Raw genomic sequence first — 24,852 nt, 5'->3', positions numbered from 1 at the left:
TCAAAGCGGTCTATCTCAAATACAACTGACAGATTCCCTCACAGACATATATTAACATTACATATAAACTGGATAGGATCACCTTAAAGAAACGTCATAAACGTGAGTTATTTTGTCACTATAAATCTTGAGAAACCTCATATGTAACTTAGACGGACATTTCTCCTGCTCATGACTGAGCACACTGTACTGTATGTACTCAGACCTCAGGAGCCCTTCTGCTGCTGGCAGTCACATAAAAACCTCCCGGCGGGGCGCCCTTTGTGAACGTGCATATAAAATGTTCTGACCTAAGTTTGTCCCCATCTGTGAGAACACAAATGGTGCCTTTCCTGTGTCTTAAACATTTCTTTTGTCCACTCGAATAACTAAACTACAAATACAAAAACCAATACAAGAAACTTCAACTGTCAGAAAAACAAGTCATAAAATAATTAATTTGTATTCTCTGATTTTTTAAAAATTGTCAGCAGAGAGTCTGCAGTGAGGTTCAAACACTTGACTGATAAACCAGAGAAAAACAAAATAAAGTTTCTCCTTCTGTCCTTTAGTTTGCTTTGTCCTGTCATTATAACTGCTTTTGTTCAATGATATATTGTTCCAGAAATAACTGCAATAAATTATTATATTGTCATTTTGAGAGCATTTTATTCCATTGACATCACGATAATATAACAGCATAATAATCCAAACACACCTTTTCAAAGAGCGATGAGCTTTTAATTCACCCAGATATGACAGAAAAACATGTCTCAGCATAGTTTTCATCGGCTTAAGCGCTGCAACCAAGTCTTATAATGGTTGAGAAAACCCTGCTGTTTATTCTGGCATCATGTTGGCTAAAATGTCGGTGACGTCCTTTTCATTGTAGTTTCATCTTATTCAAAGAATACTGTAACTATTTCAGTTATAGTTGATGAAAAGTGTTGATATTTTAGTCTTTTTTAGGTCATCAGAATACACCGACCAGTTCAGTCGATGTAGTCGAGCCAAAACCAATATTTTTGTGCATTTTTAAAATTATTTCACATCAGCTTTTATTTCATTATCTGATGAAAAACAGGTTGGATCACGACCCACAACAGTTTCACGTTGGCACCCTCCACACTTGCCATACTGACCAACTTACTCCAGTGTGTAACTGGCACTTGCGTTTACTGACACACACACACACACTCTTTCTCTCACGCACACACCCAAACTGCATAATCCACAGATTTAAGTTAAGTTTAAGTTTATTTATTTTATTAATCCCCCTGATGGGAAATTCAACGTTTTTTCACTCTTGCTTGTCAATTACACACAGGTCACAGGACCTATACATGCACAAAGTGGAGAGATGTCAGAGTGAGCGGGCTGCCCTTTGGTCAGGCGCCCCAAGCGGTTGGGGCACCTTGGCAGTGCCCAGGAGGTGAACTGGTACCTCTCCAGCCACCAGTCCACGCTCCATATTTGGTCCGGACGGGGACTCGAACAGGCGACCCTCCAATTCCCAACCCAAGTCCCTATGGACTGAGCTACTGCCGCCCCCTAACTAACTCACTAACACTTGTCAACGAAAATAAAGCGAGAGTTAAGTAAAGTTTTAGTCTTGTCTTTTTCGTCGTGCTGATTTGGGCTGTCAGATTTTCACGGTACGATAATGGTCTCAGAAAATATTGCGGTATCGCAGTATTAGAGAATTATAATTATCATAAGTCTAAATGACCTTCAAAAAGTGCAGTTATATTTGGTTAAACAAACTTTTTATTACTAGAACTGAAACTTGAAACCATTTTTTAAATTAAAGTTTGTGTAAAAAGTAAAATTAAGTTGAGACTAAGCGCTGAAACCCTTTTCAAAACCATTTTTTTTAATGGAAGTTTGGGCAAAAACTCTCACTTTTTAATTTCAAATAACTAAAATAAAGTTGAGATCCTTTGTCAAGTTGCATTTTTTTTCCAATATCAGAGATAAGCAAATGTACAGGGTGTTTAATGACGTCAGTGCCTGCTCGTTATCATCTCATCTTAGTCATGGGGGAAAAAAATTTGTATTTAATGGCATTAAGTTTTCGTTAACAAAATTAACACTGCCTTTATGTCACCAATATTTTGTTCAGATGTTACAGAATCTGATACGAATGCCCGGCAATAAAATATGGAGGAAATCCAACAATAATGTCAAATGGTCCTCGCTTGTTTGTTTGTTTGGTTTTACTATTTCAAATCTTAAATATAATTTAAATCGTGCTTGATCACCACGGTTTGAAAAGCTTGCAGTAAATTCTGTTCAGCATCAACCAAAGCTGACGACAGACTCCCAGACACAGGCACTGCGTGGCTTTGTTTAGTGTCAATGAAAACATGACAGAAGGCAGCGAGAGCACACCGGAGATTTTTTAGCATTATTGTTTACAGAGTGTGAAAGAAATTGTGTGTACGTATCAGTACTTAAAAAAAAAAAAATCAGCACATTTTACCATGGTGACTTTGGTCACTATACTTCATATGGTTTCATCTCTGTTTGGTGGTGTGTTCAGAGCTGAGTTATTGAGGCCGGATGGTGAAACTTCTGATGTTGGATCAAGTAACCAAAAGAAAACAGATCCTGCAAAGTTACACTAGATTCAAAACTTTTGTTCAGTCTGAAATAAAAACTAGTTTGGACAAAAATAAGAGGAAAATAATTTCTACCAGGTTTTCTGTGTCTGCCCGTTTGAGACACATGAAGACGTCTCTGATAAGATTATGTGTAAAACATGCCGAGAGACTCGAAGTGTCAACAGAGGAGAAATGTCAGGAATCTACTGAAAGGGAAAAAAACAGTGAGGCCTGTAATCTGCTCGGTCCTTTAACTGATCAACAGTGTGGAGCGACACTATTCGCTGCTCCCAGAACAGCCCCTGCATGGCCGGCTGCCATCTTTCAAAACATCCTCCACACACACACACACACACACACACACACACACACACACACACACACACACACACACACACACACACACACGGCCAGAGAGAGAGTGGTGCTGGTGTATAAATATAAAATGAAGTTTCCATCCTCAGCTCGATGGCCTCAGCCAAAAGGTCTCCGCTGGTTTGGGAGTTGTGACCGCAGTGCGGCGACGGTTTCAGATTCGGGGTCTATTCTAAACAGAGCCGACCGCAGCTGGAGTGCAGGCCACAATCGGAACCAGATGTGGGATCCCGCCGCAAAAACCGGGTCCTCCGAGAAACCTGAGGGGAGGGAGGGAGAGAGGCCAGAGGAGGCCCCTCAGCCCCTCTCCCATTGAGCGAGACGAGAACCACCACCACCACCTCCACCTCCGAGGGGCTTGGAAAGGGGTTCAGGTGGGGTCATGCCACCCCCGGAGAGGAAAATAAAAAACGAGAACATGGCGAGATGGCGTGAGGATGGAAACCGCAGAGAGAGAAAAAGAGAAAGTTGTATTTTCAGACCCAACTGGACTGTCGACACTCTTTACAGCACCGACGTTTAACAGGCCACTCCGTCAGCTTTGATGTGGAGACCGACTCATGATGTGGAGAAAGTTTAACAGCCGTCTGAGTGACTGACAGGCTTCAGAGACGTACAACTGGAAATAATCTGTGTTCACACCAGAATATATTTTTTGTTCCTTTTTTCATGTAAATTTAACTAAAATAAATGTGTTTCATATCTGGAAAAAAATAAAGGTTAATGAGAAAAGTCACAATACTGGTATTGGGGATGTCAGCAGAACTCAGACTTTGGTACCAAGTGGATGCCAAAATTCTGAAAATGTGACGGTTATTGTTTTTCTTCAGAAGGTATCAGGGATGCAATTCTTCGGGGCCTGACGTGCCAGCATATACGCCTTCAAGTGTTCTAATCTACGCCAAAGAAAGAAGAACTCCTACCAGCGTGGACGAACAACAACACGTGAAAGATGACGACAAGTGCAGCTGCAGTGACTCATCAAAAAGAAAAGAGGGCAGCACATTTTGTGAATCCTTTGCAATGGGAGTGTTGTGTATCTACACTCTGCTACAGCATGACAAGGTGCTGAGCGTCTATGCTGCACTGAGTGTTACAGTTTGGTGTTTTTTTTCCGGACGTTCAGTGTTGAAAAATGTTAACATTAACTTTCACTTCCGGGGACAAAACTGGCACCTGATACCTTACCTTTCACACTAAGTAATCGTGACAGCCGGGGAACAGCAACTCCCGTTTTGCAAAGTAAACTTACTGTTAATGTGACTGGAGTCTGGTGGCTGTCAGATTACAGCTTCAATTCCACTAAAGAATTAAAATAAGTCCAGCGCTGACAAAAGATTTAAGGGCACTTTTTAATCCCTACACCTGAAAACAAAAGACTCTTCCCGCCTGAATCAACATTTTAGAGACACCTTCCTGCCGACACGAAGATCAGAGCCATCATCATGTGACTGATCGGTGCCGTCACTTTATTCTGAAGGCTGACAGGAAGCATCAGTCTGCCCCTGGCGGCCTCCGGCTCTCTGACCAGCCCGGTGGGAGGCCGTGTTCAGCAGTTAACCGTCACAGCGAGGAGCCGCCGTCAACCAGTGGGAGCTTGGCTTTATGAGAGGCCGAGAACAAGAACTCACAGCGTTCAGCTCCTCTGATCCTCTCAGGTGAACTCACACTGAATCTAAAACTACAACTCCCAGATGAACACACACACATTCACACACAGAATGCAAATAAAACACTGACCTCAATCTTATCCGTCTTGGCGTCTCCCCAGTAGAGTTTGCGTTCTTCGTAGTCGAGGGCGAGGCCGTTGGGCCAGCCCAGAGATGTGTTGACCATCACCTGCCGCTCCATACCATCCAGGTCAGCCCGCTCGATCTTTGGCACCTCGCCCCAGTCGGTCCAGTACATGTAACTGGAAACACAAAGAGAGAGTCATCAGCTCTGGAGCTTCATCTGATGTGTTTGTCTGGATGATGGTGTGATTAAGAAACCAGTTCTCATCTTTATGTTTCTCACATCAGATCAGTTACACATCAATCAAAATGATGCAGTCAGTCACATGTAAACCTGTTTGTGATACTTCATGTCCAAAGCTTTGTCAGTAAGTGACAAAACAATCTCAACGTCCACTTGCAAAATACTCAGGAAACATGATGAACCTAACGGTCATCTCACATTAGCTGCTCTATTTCAACAACATTAGGCTAAAAGCATGCATGCAGACTGAAATTCAACCATGCTGTTCTGTTGGAAGACGCAGTAACTTAAACCAACAGTGAGTAAGAGAAAGTATAAATAATACACTAGGATTCTCAGAAGCACTGTGCTGCAGAAATAAAAGATTCAGCATCGATTCACAAGTGTCAACGATTGCTAGTTAGTGAGAGGAGCACTCCAACAGTCCAAAGTGCGAAAACGCTGGAGTTAACTTGTAATTCATCTTCACGAAATGCAGCGGTTGCAAGCATGTTTTGAGTTAATGTAGAGACACAGCTGCTGCAACCTGTTCTCAAAAGTTGCTCATTACAATACATGCTGCACATGGGCTGAAAGCAGACTGGGGTACACCACCTAAATCTGTATCAATCACAGGATAGGTAAGTAGCTCAAAACTGTAGCAAAGCAAAGCTAATGCTAACCATTACATGTAATGGACTTAGCTATTTAGTCCGGGAGGCGTAACTCAATAAAAACACAAATATGGGTGATCTACCTGAGTCTGCTGGTTAGCCGATTAGTCAGGATAACTAGCAGAGCACTGAGGTAGTTGATCGTGAGCTTCAAAGTTTTAAATAAAAAAGCTAATGCTAACAGTCTCATGTAAGTGAGTAAAAAATGCTAAAACGATTAGCGCCATATTCGGGGAGGTACAGTTTAATAAAAACACAGAGTTGGGTGGTCTGTCCTGGTTTGCTAGTAAGTCTAGTTAGCTATCCAACTGAGTAGGGTCAATTTTAAAGATTTGGTAGTTTATTTCGTAGCAGCAAAACATCATCACCCAGAGACTAGCATTAGCGAAGTGAAGCAGCAGCAGTAACTTTAACAAACGAGACCAGCTGCAGCATCAAACAACTTTAACCAACTCTGTGGCGGAGATATAACTTTGTGCTCAGCCTGAGAGCCAAGTTAGGGTTAGGGGTTAGGGGCCTGCAAAGCGTCTTGGCTTTCCCCAGAGCTAATGTGCAGCAGAGAGGCTGCTCTCCACTGCTGGAGACGCACTCCACTTCCCCCTCATTTTGTTACTCTCATACAGGCAGGAGACTGTAAGGAGCGCTCAGAATAATTAACGCAAATAAATAAATATGGCTGTGGATCATTTTACCTGTGCTTCATATTGTTTTGCAAGTGAATGGTGTGGCACACAGTACACTGGAGCAAGAGACTGAAAATTGCGCCGCCATTTCTATTCATTCCAGAATCTATATTGAATCAGACACCAAATAACTGTAATCAGATCAAATTGTGAGGTTCCCACAGACTCCCACACGAAACCAGCCAATGTCTGAATGTTCAGTGATCAAATTAGTTGCCAATTAATTTTATGTTGATCTGCTAATTGAAAAGTTGTTGTAATTCTACGTGTGTGGACGGTATGTGGAAACTGATTTAAGACCTCTCCTGTCAACATGAAATGAAACCTTTACATTTAAGAAACTATAAAAAGCAAATATTTTACTTCATAAATGACTTAAAGAAATAATCAATCATCAGTCTCAGACACTCACCCAGCCACTGGGTCCAGGACGATGGCTCTGGGCTCGTCCAGGTCTTCAGAGATCAGGATCTTGCGCATGGTCCCGTTGAGTCGGGTCACCTCGATACGATCAGTCCCCGTGTCGGTCCAGTACAGGTTTCTGGCGATCCAGTCCACAGCAATGCCATCAGGGTGGTTCACCTGAGACGTGACCACAAACTGGGCGTCGCTGCCGTCCAGCAGGGAGCGGCGGATGGCCTTCACGTCATCATCCGTCCAGTAGATGTATCCCTCCACAGGGTCGTAGTCAATGGCGATGGCGTGGCGGATGTCGTCCACCTGCAGGATGATGTCGGTGAAGTCTGGCATGTCCAGAGAGATGCGCCGCAGGTCCGTTCGCCGAGCTAACAGCAGCATCTGAGTGGCACCTGAGGAGCAAGGTTACACAGATTTAAGACAACATGGCGACTGCTTCAAAGGGTCAGTTCACCAATTGACAGAAACATGTCACTCAACTTGAGTTGGATCAAAGCTTGAATCAAAGAGGAGCTTGGATTACAACACAGAGGTAACTTGACGCCATTGCTCCACTATATCTTTATGCTCTGAATGTCGCATACAGAACCTTTAATCAATTAGTTTCATCAGAATAAGTCTTCAAATTTCTTGCCTGAGCAACGGTCATAAACTCAAAATGTGCAGCTCATAGAGAAGCAGAAAGAAAATATTCTGCAGCTTTTAATTCATCGGTTATCAAAATAGTTGCCAATTAACTTTCTGTCAGACCACAAGTTCTGGGCAACATCTGATTGTGGATTTAACTCCCTGAATCCAAATCAGCCGATCAGTTCAAACCAAACTGTTTAATGCTGGACAAAAGCAACAAATTAGCAAAAGCTTTAACATCCAAAAATTAACTTTGCGAGTTATTGTTGGTGAGGAGGGAGGAGGAGGGGGAGGAGGAGGTGGAGGAGGAGATGGAGAGACTTGACTGCAGTCAAACAATAAACTTCAACCCTTCAGGTCAGACTGCGACCACGCTCCACCCAGATACTCCCCGGTTCAAGAAGCAAAGCTGAAATAGTTAAACCCCGGCAGTGAAAGGAGGCATTGTCTGCGGGGGGAACATGTGATCCCGTCCTTCACAAAAGCTTCCCCGCCTTCAGCTCCTCCATCGCTCTGCAGGCGAGGGTTACTGAACCAAAAAAATGTAAATAAAAGAGGCAGAGGAATGGGAGGAGGGGGAACGACCAGGGCTGCCATTCAAACTGCGAGCCCGGCTGGTGATGGAGTGGGGTTACCATGGCAACTGCAGGTCAGCCCAACACCACCTTTAGCTGCTCTGAGCGTCCAGAGACGACCGCGGCCACGAGGCGGAGAGAAGTGGAGCAAGAACGTCATCGGGATTTTTAAATTAGAGAAAAAGCTAATGAGGTTTGGTCCCAAACTAAAACAGAGAATCTGCTGGTTTCTCAAAGCACACAAACAAACACACACACACACACACACTAACACAGTAATGAATTCAATCTGTCTGCTCGGGCTGAAATCTTGTAAACAGTTACACAAGAGGAGTTTTTTGTGTTTTCTTTCTGAAAATAATAGATAATCTCCAAACTTCTGCGTCTTTCAGTGACGCACTTCAGGAAATATTTGGATGCTTTTCTGTTTCCACTCGAGTGTCTTTGAAGCCAAAGTGCAGATAATGAGACAGAGTTTCCTCTGCTGAGTTTTCACCCAGGTTCACTTTACAATTCCACTTTTTGTGGAATATGCTTCCTGCTGACTCTCTAAACACAGATAATGTACCGTCATAATCAGAAGAAACTGATTTACATTAGTTTTTGTTTTTACAGACGAGGGTGGATGATATTGCCTTGAAATAATAAGCTAATGTTGCAATATCAGGATTTATGGCAGTGAGATAAAGACACAGACGGGTTGATGTTAGCACAAGTCCAGCTGGTCGATATCCAGCTGTTTCGCCACACATCTCAGTCGTTTCCAATACTTTTCCAAACTTGCAAAAACTCCAAAGACATTCAGTTTTTCCATCGCATCATGCTTGTCTCACGGATTTTACGTGCAAAATAACAGCAATCGTATCGGTTCAGTGCCAGTATCAGCAGATACTAAGAGTCGAGGTATTTGACTCTGCATCTGCTGATAAAAAAAAGTTGGATTGGCACATGTGTTACATAAAACTTTGATTTTTCAGTGAAGATGTAATATGTAGAAGTAACCAGATTTGTTTCAGATTCTTGAATAAGTTTCTTACCAAGTTGTGAAGAACTAAAGAAGGCTTTTAGATAAAAAGGGGTGGAATGCCTTTTTTATGAGTACACATTTTAACAAAAAAGCTGATAGACGTCTTCACAAGCTCCAATTTAAAGCCTCAATTAAATTATATTCAAAAGTTTCAGACCCCGAAAATCCTTTAAGCCAACGTCCCGTATTTTTCAACCTGTTTTTCTGTTGACTTTGAATAAAGTGTGTTTTACAATGATAAAAATCACTATTTACTTTAAGGGCCATTTCATAGTAAACACACTGAACGCAAGCAACGCTGGCGACACTTGAAATGCAATACATCGCTCGTGCAATAGGGGGTAGCAGAGTCACCGGTACATTCCGGCTAGCTAGTATTGCTATTTTGGTAGAGTGCAGGGCACTACAGCTGTCATATAAATGGGGGTGTGCCCGTACATAGTGTTGTCATGGTACCAAAATTGGGACCCACAGTACAATACCAGTGAAAGTATCACAGTTCTGAGTAGTATCACGATACCACAACAAAAATGAGGCAGATGTGCCTTTTTGTCATTTATAAAAAGATAAATCACTTTTCTATAATACATCAATGATATTTCAATGGAATAAATTACTTATTGACTTATTCATACTTCAAAAACAGCATCAATAAGTGATCAACATAGGGGGGATCAAAATAAAATAAATAAATAAAATAAAAATCAACCAGCCACCCTCCTCCCCTGACAAGTAAAGAACAGTCCCTTCATAAGTAAAGAACAGTCCCTTCATAAGTAAAAAACAGTCCCTTCAGTGCGGTGAGGTTTGTGGAGCGTTACCTGCCACAAAGAGAGAAATGTGAACGGCTTGTTTCTCCTCTGACACGTCACATACCTGTGTGCCGCCACAGCTTGGCTGTCCAGGTACTTTTGGGCAGTCATGACACCAAGAAGAGGATATTATTGGACCTGCAGCCGGACTTCTTGGTCGCCAGTAAACCGTTATCTTGCGGTGGCCATAGTGTTCCACCGTATTCCTGTCTGTGACCCCCATTCAACCCACAACCGGCGGGATTCACCTTTCGCTTCTGCTGCTGGTTGAAATCTGTACTCACACAGCATGCTCCTGAATGATTTCTTTTGCTCGCACAAAACTATTTTTAGTCGCAAATGCGAGTAAAATGCTCGCACTGTAGAGCTCTGTGGAAAACAAATCTAACCCACAAGTAAAAATAAATAAATAATAACTTTCACTGCTCAAAGATACTCAATAGCTCAGCTAATACCTGAAATGTCACTGGATACAAACCACTGCAGCAGCAGCGTTATTGGACGGCGCATGGACACTCACCCTCTTGCGATTGGACTTTGAACTTATCCCACAGTAGTGGTACCATGAGGTACTCCAACATTATGAAATCATATGTACCGTGGTGTTTAAGTACCGTGGTCTACCGTTGGTACCAGTATACCGTGCAACACTACCCGTATGAGTTTGTAAAGTTTTTCCTCCTCGCCCGACCTATTTCATACCTGCTTCTTCTGTGAATAACACAAAATGGTTCATTTGAAGTACATCGCTTGCATTATCACCCCGGATGGTAACGCATGGTACTACACGCATTGCGTATCAAAAAAAATGGACAACACATTTTCAGACGCATCATAGCGGCCAATGCGTCCCAATGCGTTCGCATCTGCGTGCCTTTGCGTCGACTATGAAACGGCCCTAAGTCTGGTGGGTTTGTCGATGATGATTTCGGGGCTGTTTCTGGTTAAACAATAACAATCTTACTGTTTAACGAAAATGTCTATCTCTGTAGGGATCCTGTCCATAATGTTGTCAGACACAAACAAACACTTTTGGTGGATGTACAGTAAACTGACAATGTGAACATGCCCAGACAAGAAACAAGAAAAATAACTTCAACCATCAAAGTAGTTTCACGTTAATTTTCTGTCATCAACTAACTGGTTCATGGACAAACTAATACGACAGCTTATGGGCCCTTTCCCGATGCAATGTCCTTATAGTTAACTGACGCAAAACTTTTCATATGTGCAGGTGTGTGTCCATTGAAGGTATGATGATGATGATGATGATGATGTGCGTCCTCACCGTCTCTGCAGGTCTTCCCGTCCTCCAGCAGCTGGACTCCTGTGGGACATGCACACTGAAAGAAGGGCTTCAGCGGAGAGAGGAGACAGAGGTGGGAACATCCTCCGTTCTTCACCGAGCACGGACTGCTCGCTACTGTTGACACAGAGAGGACACACGTTACAGTTTACCAGAGATTAAATAAAGACTCATTGTTCACTCCAAACCTGCTGTCTTTACATCTTTTAATCTGAAATCTTCATCAAACCCTCAATTAACTAATAATCTCAGCACAATTGACTTAAAGGGTACCTTCTGTTTTAACCTGGACACTATCTTCCAACACTCGTGTCAAAGCTGTTTCTAGTTAAAACAAAAAGGATCTTATTACCTTTAACTAAAGCTCTATCTCTGTAGGGATCCTTTCCATAATGTTGTCAGACACGTAGAATAACAAGCTGAGCCTGTCAGTGACAAAAACAAGCACACACTGATGGAGCAAACAACCCTTGAGTGGTTACGCTGCTGCTGCCAGCTGCAACACTCTCCCTACTAACAAACTGTTCCCATCAGTCACTTGGACACAAAAACATGGGAAAATACAGTCCGGGCTGAAAAATACTGAATTTACCCTTTTAAGTGCACTGAAGACAAACATGTTTTATTTTTAAGACAGAAACAAAACATATTCCCTCTCAGGAAGTTGAACTCCGGTCAGTTTTGTGCCAAGAACAATATTTCTCCATGAGACTGAACTCTGATAATTTAAAAGCATCTACATGTTTGGTAAACATCAAGGTGGAGCCCACGGAGCTGTTTGATATTCTCGGTCTGACTCTTCAGGACTCTGAGAGGACATTTGGACTCACAGATGTTTTGTCTCTTGGCGCTGAAGACGTGGATGTCCATTGGTGAAAAGATGTCGGAGTGGACGATGCGTTGCTCGGCTCCGGTCTCTTTCCTGCAGGAGTGGATGGAGTGGGTGTTCCAGTCAGTCCAGAACAGTGTGTCCTCGTACAGGGTGAGGGCGAACGGGTGAGGCAGCTCCCCTTTAACCACAACCTCCCTGAAAACACATCAGACAGAGGTCAGATTAACTAAGTCACGTACTTACAGTAGTAAATGAACGCGATAGAGGACATGTTGGTGGTGTTGTGTACCTGGAGGATCCGTCCAGGTTGGATCGGTGGATAAAGTTGTGTTTGGCGTCGGCCCAGTACAGTTTCTCCTGGCTGTAGTCCAGTGTCAGACCGTTGGGCCAGTAGATCTCTTTATTGATGATCATGGAGCGATTCGTCCCGTCCATCCCCGCCCGCTCAATCTTTGGGATCTCACCCCAGTCTGTCCAGTACATGTACCTGAGGGGGGGCAGGGACACACACAAGGTCAGTACATCTACTCATGAACAAAAGACTCGAAATGCAGACATTAATGGCGTCCTCCTCAGCTGAGCTGTAACATTAGCTAGCTCAGTAGTGCTAGGTGAGCTAGCAGTAGATGTTTCCATCTGTGCGGTGATTCGGTTTGAGGGTGTAGTTCAGTAGAAAGAAAATAGTTCCTGATATAAACACTCTGCAGCTTACACCAAAACTATCTAGACTGGTAAACAGCACTACAGGGAAGAGGATTAATATGTTGTTTTTTGAATTTGGGGTTAACGTTAAACATTTCAGGTAGATAAACCAAATTGAAAAAGCATCAGCACGTCTGGTATGTGATCTCATAGAAACTACGGATCAACTGATTATCAGCTGCAAATACGGATGTACGATAATATCGGCACATCATCTGTATCGGCCGATATTGGCTTTAAAATGAACTCGGCCAGCATGCTTTTTCTTATTTTGCACAATTATTGAATATTACATACATCAAAAGGTATTGTGTTTCATGTCCCCATCTGCTAGTGGGCCATCATGATAAGAGTGTGCATGCATAACATGATGTTAACTCCATCACATAGCAGAGACGACGTGATCACTGAAGTTAGTTGGGAAAAAAGTGGATATTTCCATATCAGTGTTGGTTACCGACCAAATAAGTTGTTACAAGTCGGCAAAAAAATCCCATATTATGTATCCCTAGCCACAATATTTAGTATTTATACAATTATCAGGGTTGTGTTTCTGGGGTTCGGGTGGCAGGTCAGTGTAAGCGCTATGTATAGGTTATTCATATATTACAGAAACACTGCAGGAAATAGTCCACCTTCCACCTTCTCTTCACCTCTCAATGTCACACTCTCTCAAACAGATTCACACACTTTGGTGCTCAGTCCATGTCTCTGTCCCAAATTCAGTCCTCAGTCATGACTACTGTGCTACTATAATAAAGTCAGTGGTGTGCTGGTCAGGTTAAGGTGGTTGATTAACACATGTTCTTGTGGGTTGGTCTCTCTCTCTCTCTCCCTCTCTCTCTCTGTGAACGACTGCATTAAATAAAGGATCTAAAAACTAATAGGCCTATGGCAGTATTACACATACAAACACCAGGGAGGGCAGATTACAAGACATAAAAGAGGGTATAAAAAGAATGGCTTTTAGGATGTTTTTTAAAAACTGTTTTTTTTACTGCATTTAATTAAACACTGCAAACTGCATCTGCTCAGAATATCTGTTACCTGTCTCCTTGAGCACTAAAAATCAGTATCCACCCTTAAAGAAACCCCCCAAAAATGATTTGTTGTGAGTAGAAACAACACCAAAACAAACCAATCACACAGAGAGTTTGAGTTTTACGAAGCGGCTCCTCAAAAAGCACCTAAAATAAAATAGCTGTTGAGTTTTGAAAACAAAGAGCTCAGTGAGTCTGCAGTCATTTCACAGCAGCTCTGGATCCAGACAGACTGACGGAGGGAGCCGGGTCTCAAGTGGAGGACGTACATTTACTGCTGCTGATGCTGCTGTTGCCAGGCAACCAACCAAGAGAGCAGATGCAGGCTGAGGAGCTGCTGTTTGAGTGTTTACTGCCCCCACAAGAAGGAAACTGATGCTAAATGTATGAACTGAACACACAGGTGTTATTAAATGACAGGTAAACCTCAGCTCATTTATGATAGGTATTGTGGGAGGTGTAAAAAAAAGGCAGATGGCTTACAAAGATACCTTCCCTATTAAATAACAACAACCATACATAAAAGGGAGAAGAGAAAAATGCTCTAAGATGCTATATTAAATATTTATTTCAGCTGTTTTTCCTGAACAAACTGATATAGTTGGTTGTTCCTTTTCTGTTTTATTTGATTTCTACTAGCTGTCTTTTCTTTAGTGATGTACTCTCAGGATTATACTGACTTCTTGTGTTGCATTCTGGGCTTTATCTGCTGGAAAAGTTCATAAATAAACTTGAATTAGAAAAATACTAATGAGAAGAAGCCCTCAAGCAACATGTTGTTGGCTTTATAGACGTAATTACAAACACCTAAACATCATACCTATATAGACAAACTGTCAACCTTTCGTGTCGACTTTTGCTTTAAACACATTTTTGCTATTGTTATGCTGAAAAAGGATTAATTATAGGTTGTAAGGTGCTTGTTTTAGGCCGTTAATTCATGCCAAACTAGTAAACAAGTCTCTACAGACTGAAACTATGAATCAGTATTCTATTTGACGATCCTCCTCCCATTCAGTCTTCTGTTCTGGAACCACGATTCAATTAATTTCTTCGTCAAAAAGAGACACAAAATCAGTTTTATATAAAGTGATTATTATAGTGTGTGCCAGTAAATCCGGAACTCCGTTAGCGCTTTTAGTACTTCCGGTTCTCTCGTCTAAAAGTCAATACGTTTTTTGAATGGGATTTTGGTAAAATGCCTCAAATAAGGTCTGTGATTAACAAAAGCTTAAGCGAGTTTCAGGTTTTGTTCTACGACATAAAACACGTCAGTAAATACCCTACTTGTGAATTTTGAAGCTTTTACGTGTCGTGAAAAAAGGCGGTTGCTAACAAGTTGCTCAATACGACTACAAACCCCGTCGGGGACATTAAACGTCATCACCCCCGAACAGGCGAGAGTGCTGGCAGTCCGCCATTACAGCTTCTTATTTAGCTTAAACAGTCCGATTTCCCCATTATACAATGTTTTTAAAATAAAGCGGACTAAATCAGTTGAAAGCTTAGTGGCGGTGACGTCAAGAGTCATGCGACCGCGGAGTAGTCATGTAGTCCGTTAAAGCCTAATGTTAGCTTTTTACTTCTGGCGATCGCATTTAAGCTTCAAATGCGGTATGAAAGGTGTTCATATGTGAAGATTATCTCGCTGAACAAAACCTGTAAGTATCATAAACTTGTGTTAGCCACAGAGCTTATTTTCTGACATAATCCAAAACGCAATGCAAAAATCACATTCACTTTCTCTTCCGGGAACCAGCGCGATGCTAAACTTCCGGGTTTTGACCTGGCACACTCTATTGTCAACTATGAAATATCTCCCTGTGAAATGAGAGGATTTTGTTTCCTTCTTCAGGAGCAACCACAAATGTCACTTATTCCCTGCTGTCAGTCGCTTCATTGTCTTAGGTTCATTTTTTCTGTTTTATATCAAAATTAACAAGATATTTATCAGTTAATTGAAGAAGCAAATAAGAGAGAAGTCAGTGTTTTTTGAAGCTCTACGTGTAATTCTTCTGTAATTCTCTTTGCATGTCTGATGTTTCATTTTATCTGATTTGCTTTTTTGTATTGAAAAAGATAATAGTTTTGTGTTTATGCCCATTTATGCTGTATTTTTCTGCAAATGTCAGTAAATTGTATTTCAAAGGCTGATGCTGGTGTTGATTTGTTTACTTTCTATCTGCGTTGATCTGAGAGTCACATGACAGACTGATTTGTTTAAACCAGAACTCTGCAGAGTTAAAAAAAAAAGCAAACACAGCTGACATGTTTCCTTGTGATTTTACTACAAACTGTTTTTCCAGCACATCAGGATTATAACCTGCTGAGGGGAGGTTTCTGCTGTGCCGCTAATTCTCCTCTTTGTTTGCCTTAATTACCATCACAGCTGGACAGCTACTCTCCCCTCCACCATCCACACCACCATCACTAATCTCCACCCATCCTTCCCCTCCCCCGACACATCAGCTCTCCACAGGAGGCGGACTGAAGAGTAAACTCCAGCGCTGAGGGGGAGCAGAGAGGACGACTTCATGAAGACCTGAACCCTCTCTGAGGTCGAGCTAACAGACACAGAGACCTCGACAGGAGACAACTAACTCAGGAGCAAAAACAAACTGCAACACATCCAAAATAATGAGCAGTAAACCTGTAAAGAGCCGAAATCTGGACCTTAAAGTACTGATTACTTATAATCTGGCCAAATACTTCTTGGTAACACCAGAAATTCCCAAATTTTTGTTTGAGATCTATCAAAATATACCGCTGTAACCCATCACCACGACTGCATCAACCAAACTTCTCCGATGGTTTTATTCCAGCAATATTTCGTGACTTAACAAACGTGATTAACAAATCTACTGTTAAATTTAAAAAACTGCAGCAAAGATCCAAGAAATTAATCAAGTTATGCAACAGAATGATGTTTTTATTTCTTTCCTATGCCATTAACCACCTTCTGACGCCTCACATTTAACTTGTGACTCATCTGTGATTAATGATCATCAATTGATCTAATTTTATCCACTAAAGTTGCTGGTTTTAAGACATTTAACACATCATCCAAGGAAGGAATCAGCAAGATAAGGTGACCAAACTAACCAAACAAAAACTCCAACTAGGTATTACATGCCTAAATTATATGTACTGGGTTGACTGAACAGAAAATGAATCATTTATCAAACAAAAAAAGCCAAATATTTGCAGTTTTCAGCTTTTTAAATGTGAATATTTACTGTTTCTCTGTTTTATATTGTAGTAAAGAGAAAGTCTTTGGGTTTTGGACAAAACAAGATATTTGATTGTGTGAAATCAGGTTTTAGGAAAGTGTAAAGGCACTTTAACTGAACGACTGATTGATTTATGAAAATAATCACAAGTTGCAGAAAGAGTTCGCCCTACAAATGTCCGAAATTAGTGAAAAATAGACATCGATATTTATTAGAGCTCAAGCTAATATCGTTAAATGTTTTGTTTGGTCCAAAAATCCCCAAATATTCAATTTATGGTGACAGACAACACAGAAAATTGCTGAAAATTTACATTTTTGCTTGAAAAACGAATTGAAAACTTTAGGCAATAAATTTTATTCTTTTTGTGATTAACCAATCGAGAAATATTTTCCACTTTAAGCCAGTAAAAATGAAATATTCACAGCGTTATCAAGTTAGGAGATGATTGACGGCTGCGCAAAAGACGTGAAAGAGACCAAAGGTATATGTTTTAGGTATTTAACAAACACTTCAGAAAACTGTCTTCTGGTGCTGCTTACGGACGACAGACTGAGAGTGAATCAGTTTTCAGGAAACAGACGGACAGTGTGAATCTCTGGACATAAACTTTGTAAAACTGTCCGTCAAACTGAGCCAGTCGTTGTCTTCTACTTGTAGCTGGTGAGAAAATCTGTTGTGACCAAAGACGGCAGAGGTCGGCAGTAAGTCAGAGGCAGGAAGGACTGAACAGAGCCGGACAAAAGGCCTGATCCAGAGCGGGGGCGGGGGGAGGGCTGCTGTCCAAAATGAGCCCTTTAATGAGTCCAATTACACGCCTTTTAAAATCTGTCTGATGTAATGACGAAGCCTCTCCATCTGAGAGAGCTGCTGTCAATCACAGGTTGTGTAACAGGGTCTCTCTGTCGAGTCTTCACACCAGATTTCTGACAACACACATTAAACAAAACCACATACTAAAAAACTCGGATTTTACGAGATATAATCTGCGAGAGAAGCTGCAACTGAACATTTTTATTCTGATTTATGACTCAGATTACAGCCGGAACAATAAACAAACAGCAACTTTGACGATGGTTGGATTCATTTGTCACTGAAATCTGCTGCCTCCAGCTTCTCAAATGTGATTATGTGCTTGTTTTCTTAAACTTTTATGATTGTAAATAACATTTAATTTTAGGTGGTGACAAACAAGGACCATTTTGTAGCAGTTCTAGGGCTTTAAAGCTGATCCACAGTTGTCAATGGAAAAAAAATGTTAAAAATGTCATCCTCAGGACCATGTTGGCGTGAAAGTTGAGATTGAAAGATCAATAATCTTTTCATTGGAAACAGCTGCTAATAAAATGACAACAATCACAACAGGGTCCATTTAGTAGCTGTTCTGGAGCTTTTGATGGTGTTCACATGATCTAATATATCTCTGCTTGTCGGGTGTAGATAACAAAATATTTAGGATTGCCTGTTCATTGCTGTTAAGGGCAATAAAGTAAAAAAAAAAAAAAAGATAGGGGGACCACATGCTTAAAATAAATACACTTTCACACGGCAAATGCCAGACAATCAATGAGTATAGTTATCGTTAAGGCAGTTGATTCCTAACATGAGGGTCAGGACCTCTCAAGGGATCCCAAGAAACATTTGAGGGGTCAACAAATACTGGTGGTCAATTCTTCAGGCCTCTAAAATCTTTAAATTAAGTTTGGATCATCATCTGCGTCACTACAAACTTTCATTTGTACCCTTTTCCCACTGCAATAACTACATATATGCAAGTGTTTTAGAAGCAGAGAAAACAGTTTGCCTTTCTGCATTTTAAGTCACAAACGTGCCAGAAAACACAGTAGTAAACAGCAGAAAGCAGCATGGAGGCCTATGAAAATGTTACGGTTGCTTCTTTTTATATTTGTTACTATATTCAGTCTCCCTTTAAACTTGGTGCCGACTAATTATGAACAATATTCAAGCAAGGCTTGGTGGGAGAAGAATGGAATTTGTGGTGGCAAGTCACTGCATTGTGCCAGAAAAGGGGAGAAAATTTGTGCACCCATCGCTGCCGACTGAAGCTGGAGTCTTGACGACTGCATCGTCATTCATCCCAGGAATGAACGCTGAGTATAACTTCTCCCACTCTAGACTACAGGCCCTCTCACACGTGCACTGCAAACCTGAAATTATCTAGACATTACCCAGAGGAGCTCTATGTGAGAATGCAAATGTCCAATCAGTTGGATTGGACATTAAATGGACTTCGTCCTGCCAGCTCCAAGTACAAACTCAGTGTAATGTCTAATTGAGTCCATGTGTGAATACAAAAGGAAACTGTCTGAAGAATTCAAAGTGAGCGAGTGAGCATGTTGATGACGTTTTCATGTGAGGCTCGCACGAAACCAGGAGAAAACAAACATCCGAGGGTGAAGAAGAAGATGAAGGTAATTTACAGGACGGAAACAATGAAAACATTTAACTGGAGAAATGACGAGACTTCTGTTGGCAGGGGCCGAAGCTGAAATCGTCAGACAAGTTTAAAGAACGTCAAGATACTCTGTTGTTTATGACCACGAAGTAAAGTGTGTCATGTTCTGCCTCCTCCACGCTCTACCCAGGTGTTTGTCCTCGCCTTAACCAAACAAAGTATTTCCAGTAGGTGAGAACATGTCTGACAGACAATCTCCTGATGTGTGCTTCATGTGTGAAAAAGAAACACTGAACAATGTCCGGACCTGATTTTCCGGTCATTATCCCAAGTTAAATGAGAGAACATCTTATAGCCAGATGTGAGAGGGTGTTGGTGGAGGCTCTGTGCAGTAGGAAAGGTGCTTCACTAAACTGATCAGGTGACAAGATGCGTCAAGATCTGGGCGGCTAATGTCATCCACTAAACAACATCCTTATGGAAACACTATATTATATGAATTAACTGATTGATTAGGTAATTGTTTCAGATCTTAACAGGCAGTGTGGTTTTGATGATTTGCAGGTAAAAACTGTCAAAATTGAACTTATTTTAACTGAGAATTTTTTTTTAATAGAAACTTTATTTTAAGGACATCTCAATGATTATAACTGGGGCAGGCCCCGTTTATACGACAATGATTTCAACTGAAAACGATAAACTTAAGTTGCGTTTTGGCCGATCGTTTACACGACAACGTTTTGAAAACAGGTTCCAGAGTGCAACATTTTGGAAACGTCAGCGTCTCCGTTGTCATGTAAACTTGCAACATGCAGTTCCTCTGAAAACGGAGACTTTTCGCACATGCACATTACAGTTCCACTCACTAGGCAGGCCCACCGTCACAACAATGCCGAGCTCTGTTTGCTGCTCACCTTGAAGTGTGGATCTGTTACTGTAACAACTCCACCTCGTCGTCCATCCAGACACATTTATTTGTGCGTGCTTTCGCCATTGTGTCTTCTTTGTTTTGGTTTGAAATCACCTCGTTGTAGAGAAAGGTGCTTCAGCACAGGCGCATGGCGTCATGCCGTGGTGTTGCTTTGCAAATTTACACTGCCACCCATTGGCCTGGCGTGCATACTACAGTGTTTCCAGTAGATTTTGCGGCTCCGTGTGAACGGGGATCATTTCAATAACGTCGTCATATAAACGCTGAAGTTTTCTAAAACACAAAGGACAGACTTTTCCATTTTTAGAGAAACCCTTGTCGTCTAAACAGGGCCTTAGAGACATTTCCTATGGCATCTACTTGACACCAGGTGAGCAGAACAAATATAAAAGGTTAAATCATACCAGTTTTTTGTGAATAAACTCTCAAACTATTAACTAAGGCTGCTGTCAGCCCTAGAGTCGTCTCCTTTGGTCTGAATCAGGGACTCATGTTGTTCCAAAGTTGTATAATTGCCTAGAGTTGGTTCGTGTTCTCACGGCAGCATTTACAAGAGGACCAGATCAAATGCCTTGGACGAGAAAGCTGCTGGTCTTGGTCCGGTTGTTTTGGTGCACACCTGAGTGTGATTGCTGTGTTCACACTTGCCCAAACAAACTGCACTGAGGGGGCAAACGAACTTTAGTCCGACTGAACCGAAACAAACAGGGCAGGTGATGGCTGAAGTCAGATTCACTGATAAATTTGCTGCTACCTGGTTCTAAAACGTGATCACTGGCTGGTTGCCTTAACATTTTCTGATTGTAAACTACATTTTTTTGAGGGTTTTGAAAAACAATTTTACAACAAGGACCATTTTAGTAGCAGGTCTGGAGCTTTTCATCCAAACAAACAGATGGAGATGCACAGTTGTCTTTGAAAAGCAGATGTAAAAAATGTTATTTTTAGGCCCTCTGTTGGCTCCAAAGTTGAGAAGGGAAGATCAACCATCTTATGATTGGAAACAGCTTGAAATAAAGCAACAACAATCACCACATAGTAAGCAGTAGTAGTAGTAGTAGTGGTAGTACAGTGCGTAGTAAAGTGTGTAAACTGTGATGTGTTTGCAGTAAAAGGAAAACCCAGAGGTACAAAGTACTCCAAGTATCATCCTGTCTGCTTACTTCATGTTTCCAAATGAAGAAGTGACCCACAAACGGAGCTGCTGGGCCTCTCCACGTAATCTCATTCAGCCCAAGACAAAAGCTTTAACTGATAGCCTGCCCAGGAGCTAAACACAGCTACAGCCTTTAAACACAGCAGCTGGTTGGGTTTCACTGTAAACAAAGCAAACTACCAGATGAGCTGTTAGCCGTGACTAACCTGCACGAGATGACTGAAGAGTTTCAATATCCGCTCAGACAAAATACACCCTGGTGCTTTAAATATTACTTTGAATACTGCAGGTATGATTTTACTGCTTTGTGAACACTGAGGCCCAGTCCAGGCATAGAGAGGAGGGAAAAAAGCTCCAGTGAAATGCGGCTCACACAACACATCCCCTCACCACAAGAGCTGCATTGTATTTGGTACCTGATGCATTAATCATCCCAGTTGAACTGAGTCCAGCTCTGCGTTCCACCATGGATTTGGAGAACCAGTTTTCCTCCAAGACTCTGCTGCAATACCACAGACTGAACCTGAACCCGACTACACACCGATGGCTATGTGCAGAAACAAACACGAGAAACGCAGACTTCTTTACCACACGTGCATCTTCTAACAGCTTCACAAAATATTACAGTCCAAGCTGTTCTTTATACTTCAGATTTTAGATTTCTGACTAGAATTTTGTAACAAAACTTGAAGAGTAATTGTGCTTATTTGTGTCTTTTTTAAAATTTCACTGAAGATATCTTTTGTCCAATACACACTGAGCTAAAGACCAGAAAATAAAATTAAAAGGTAGAAGAATAAAGAAAGACAAATAAGACATTAATTGTAACTGGTTTACACAGCAGATACAACCCAGACTGAAAGAATCTCTGCACATCTACACAAAGCAGTGTATTATGGGTGATCGTAGCTCACAGAAGAACACACACCTCCAACATCACAATTTGACTGAGCTGATTGGTTGAATCAACTCCTATCAGGAAGCTGATTTGAGGCAGAGAAGACAGAAAACATTCAAATAATACTCCAGTGTCTGTACAAGAATAAAACAACAAATATAAACACTTCTGGTTTCAGGTTTGGTCGTACAGACTAGCTAACCATGACGATACAGTGATTGTTGGTTTGATAGCTGAGGATGAAACAGGTTATCGGGGATGTGTGAATGATTTTGTTGATTGGTGTCATGCTAGATTTGATTTCAGACTGAGCAGAGGCACACACCAACATGTAGTTATTGACGGTGAAAGTACTGAAGTTGTCAATGAATATAAATATCTAGGGACAGTAATCGATAAACAACTGTCATGGGACTCAAATGCAGCCGCCATCTATTGCAACAAAGACTTTACTTCAGAGATTCTTAACCATGGGGCCACGGCCCAAGTGTGGGCTGCGAGCGCCACCTAGAGGGCCGCGAAACAAATTCAGTTTTGCACCTGTGGGCCGCGAGGGCCGCGTACTGTTATGTGGACACACTCAGTTACAATACAGCCTCCCACCACTTGGTGGCGGTAATGCGTCAGTCAGTTATTAAACAACTGACTGACTTATTAAACAACTGACTGATGCATTACCGCCACCAAGTGGTCGGAGGCTGTATTGTAACTGAGTATTGTAACTAGTTTATCTATTTTTTTATTTATTTTTAAATTTGGTGATTATAAGCTATAGTTTCATTTGCACTTTATTTCTATTTTATTTAATGTTATTTCTTTATTTAATTTGAAACTTTTATTATTTTTGAATGTTTTAACACCACATAATATTATTTGTCAAATTTCTAATTTTTCTTATCAGTCTTTTGAGAGGCCATCCTTTTTGCTGTAACTTGAGCCTTTAAAATTGTTGTCAAATATGTTCTTGTAGCACATTTGTCCCATGAATTGTTAGCCTGTTCAGGTGTACATTTATATCCACATGATAAATAAATGTTTCTGTGATGATCACATTGTATCATGTAATTTATTTGATACGTTTTTAGCTTATTAATTGGAAGTGGAATTGATCTAGTTATTGAATACAAATCAAATCAAGAGTAAGATCAATTAAACATGTTATTATCTGAATGGGCCCCGGGCCACATTGTACTAGAAAAGTTAGGCCCCAAGGTCAAAAAGGTTAAGAACCCCTGCTTTACTTTATGCGGAAGCTCCAACAGTTTGAAGTGGACAAATACTGGTTCTCTTTTACCGTTCATTTGTGGAGAGTATCTTAACGTTCTGCTTTATTGCCTGGTTTTTCTCACTGTCTGTTTGAAACAGGAACAAACTTAACAAGATTGTTAGCATGTCTAACAAGATCGCGGGTCAACAACAATGCCGCAGTTGCTCTTCCTGAGGTTTCTACTGTTTTTTTCCCGCGTTAAAGGGGTTTTTTGGGGGAGTTTTTCCTTATCCGCTGTGAGGGTCCTAAGGACAGAGGGATGTCGTATGCTGTAAAGCCCTGTGAGGCAAATTGTGATTTGTGATATTGGGCTTTATAAATAAAATTGAATTGAACTGAAATTGAATGACACAACTTTGTGAGTCCAGATTAGTGGAGAAGGGACGTTCACCCTCACTCACCCTCTCTATGTTGAATATGAGTTGCTACCATGAGGACGGAGGTACAGAGTGCCGTCTTGTTTTATGGTTGTCTAATGTTTGTCCTTAATTGTAATGTTTCTTATGTATTTTTCTGACGATGCCACAGACACAAAAAGAATTTCTGAAAGGATAAATAAGTGAACTAACTGACTGTAATTTTATTATCGATGTGTTGGTCTTTTCTCTACACACAACATCTACTTTCTGTCTGTGTGGAGAGGAGTCCGTCCTCACTAGCTCTTCCTGAGCTTTTTCTCTGTTGAAGGGTTTTTTGGGGAGTTTTTCCTGATCTGATTTGAGGATCTAAGGACAGACGGAGGTGTATTCTCTACAGGCTGTATCTGTGATACTGGGCTATATAACTATACTATACTATGATCACATCACTGTCACGTTATCTTGTCATTTTGGCTTTCGTTGCCTTTTAATCTACGTACTGCTGCAACAACTAAATTTCACCTCTGATGATTAATAAAGGTTTATCTCATCTTATCTTTAATAACATTGACTTGACATGTTCAGGGAACTTTCAGCAGTCCACATACTCATGTACATGTGAGGGACAGACACTGATTCGTCTCATCGTCCTCAACACAGAATTGAAAGCCCCTCACAAACATGAGTGAGTACGGTTGGTGTGTTCCTGCTGCGGTACCTTCTTTTTCTTCTTCTGGCTTAGTAACTGCTGGAAAAACAAAACAGCTGCCGCGGCAACAAAGGGTCCTTTGTGAAAACACACGCAACCAAACACAACAACAGAAAACAGGAACGTATGCAACTCATTTTATGCATCAATGAAGGAGCCTCGGTTTGTGTAGCAGTCATGCTAATGAGACGGGTGATGGCTGTGCACACACACACACACACACACACACACACATGGAAACACGCCACACAGAGCATTAAATCAGAAGCTGGTGT

General features: G+C 41.3%; 1 protein-coding gene across 1 annotated transcript in view; it reads right to left on the bottom strand.

The window, feature by feature from the left end:
* Nucleotides 1–24,852, bottom strand: part of lrp6 (low density lipoprotein receptor-related protein 6) — a 59,358-nt gene that overhangs the window by 19,184 nt on the left and 15,322 nt on the right. The window contains exons 3-7 of the mRNA XM_033614592.2: nucleotides 12,159–12,356; nucleotides 11,868–12,064; nucleotides 11,020–11,154; nucleotides 6,683–7,079; nucleotides 4,698–4,869 (exon numbers count right to left, since the gene is read on the bottom strand). Of these exons, the coding sequence (XP_033470483.2) occupies nucleotides 4,698–4,869; nucleotides 6,683–7,079; nucleotides 11,020–11,154; nucleotides 11,868–12,064; nucleotides 12,159–12,356 (1,099 nt within the window). The remainder of the gene's footprint in view (nucleotides 1–4,697; nucleotides 4,870–6,682; nucleotides 7,080–11,019; nucleotides 11,155–11,867; nucleotides 12,065–12,158; nucleotides 12,357–24,852) is intronic.

The sequence above is a fragment of the Epinephelus lanceolatus genome, chromosome 23 (assembly GCF_041903045.1).
Source record: "Epinephelus lanceolatus isolate andai-2023 chromosome 23, ASM4190304v1, whole genome shotgun sequence".
Classification (NCBI taxonomy): Eukaryota; Metazoa; Chordata; class Actinopteri; order Perciformes; family Serranidae; genus Epinephelus; species Epinephelus lanceolatus.
Note: the sequence above shows the minus strand (reverse complement) of the source record. Positions and strands in the feature narration are given on the sequence as shown.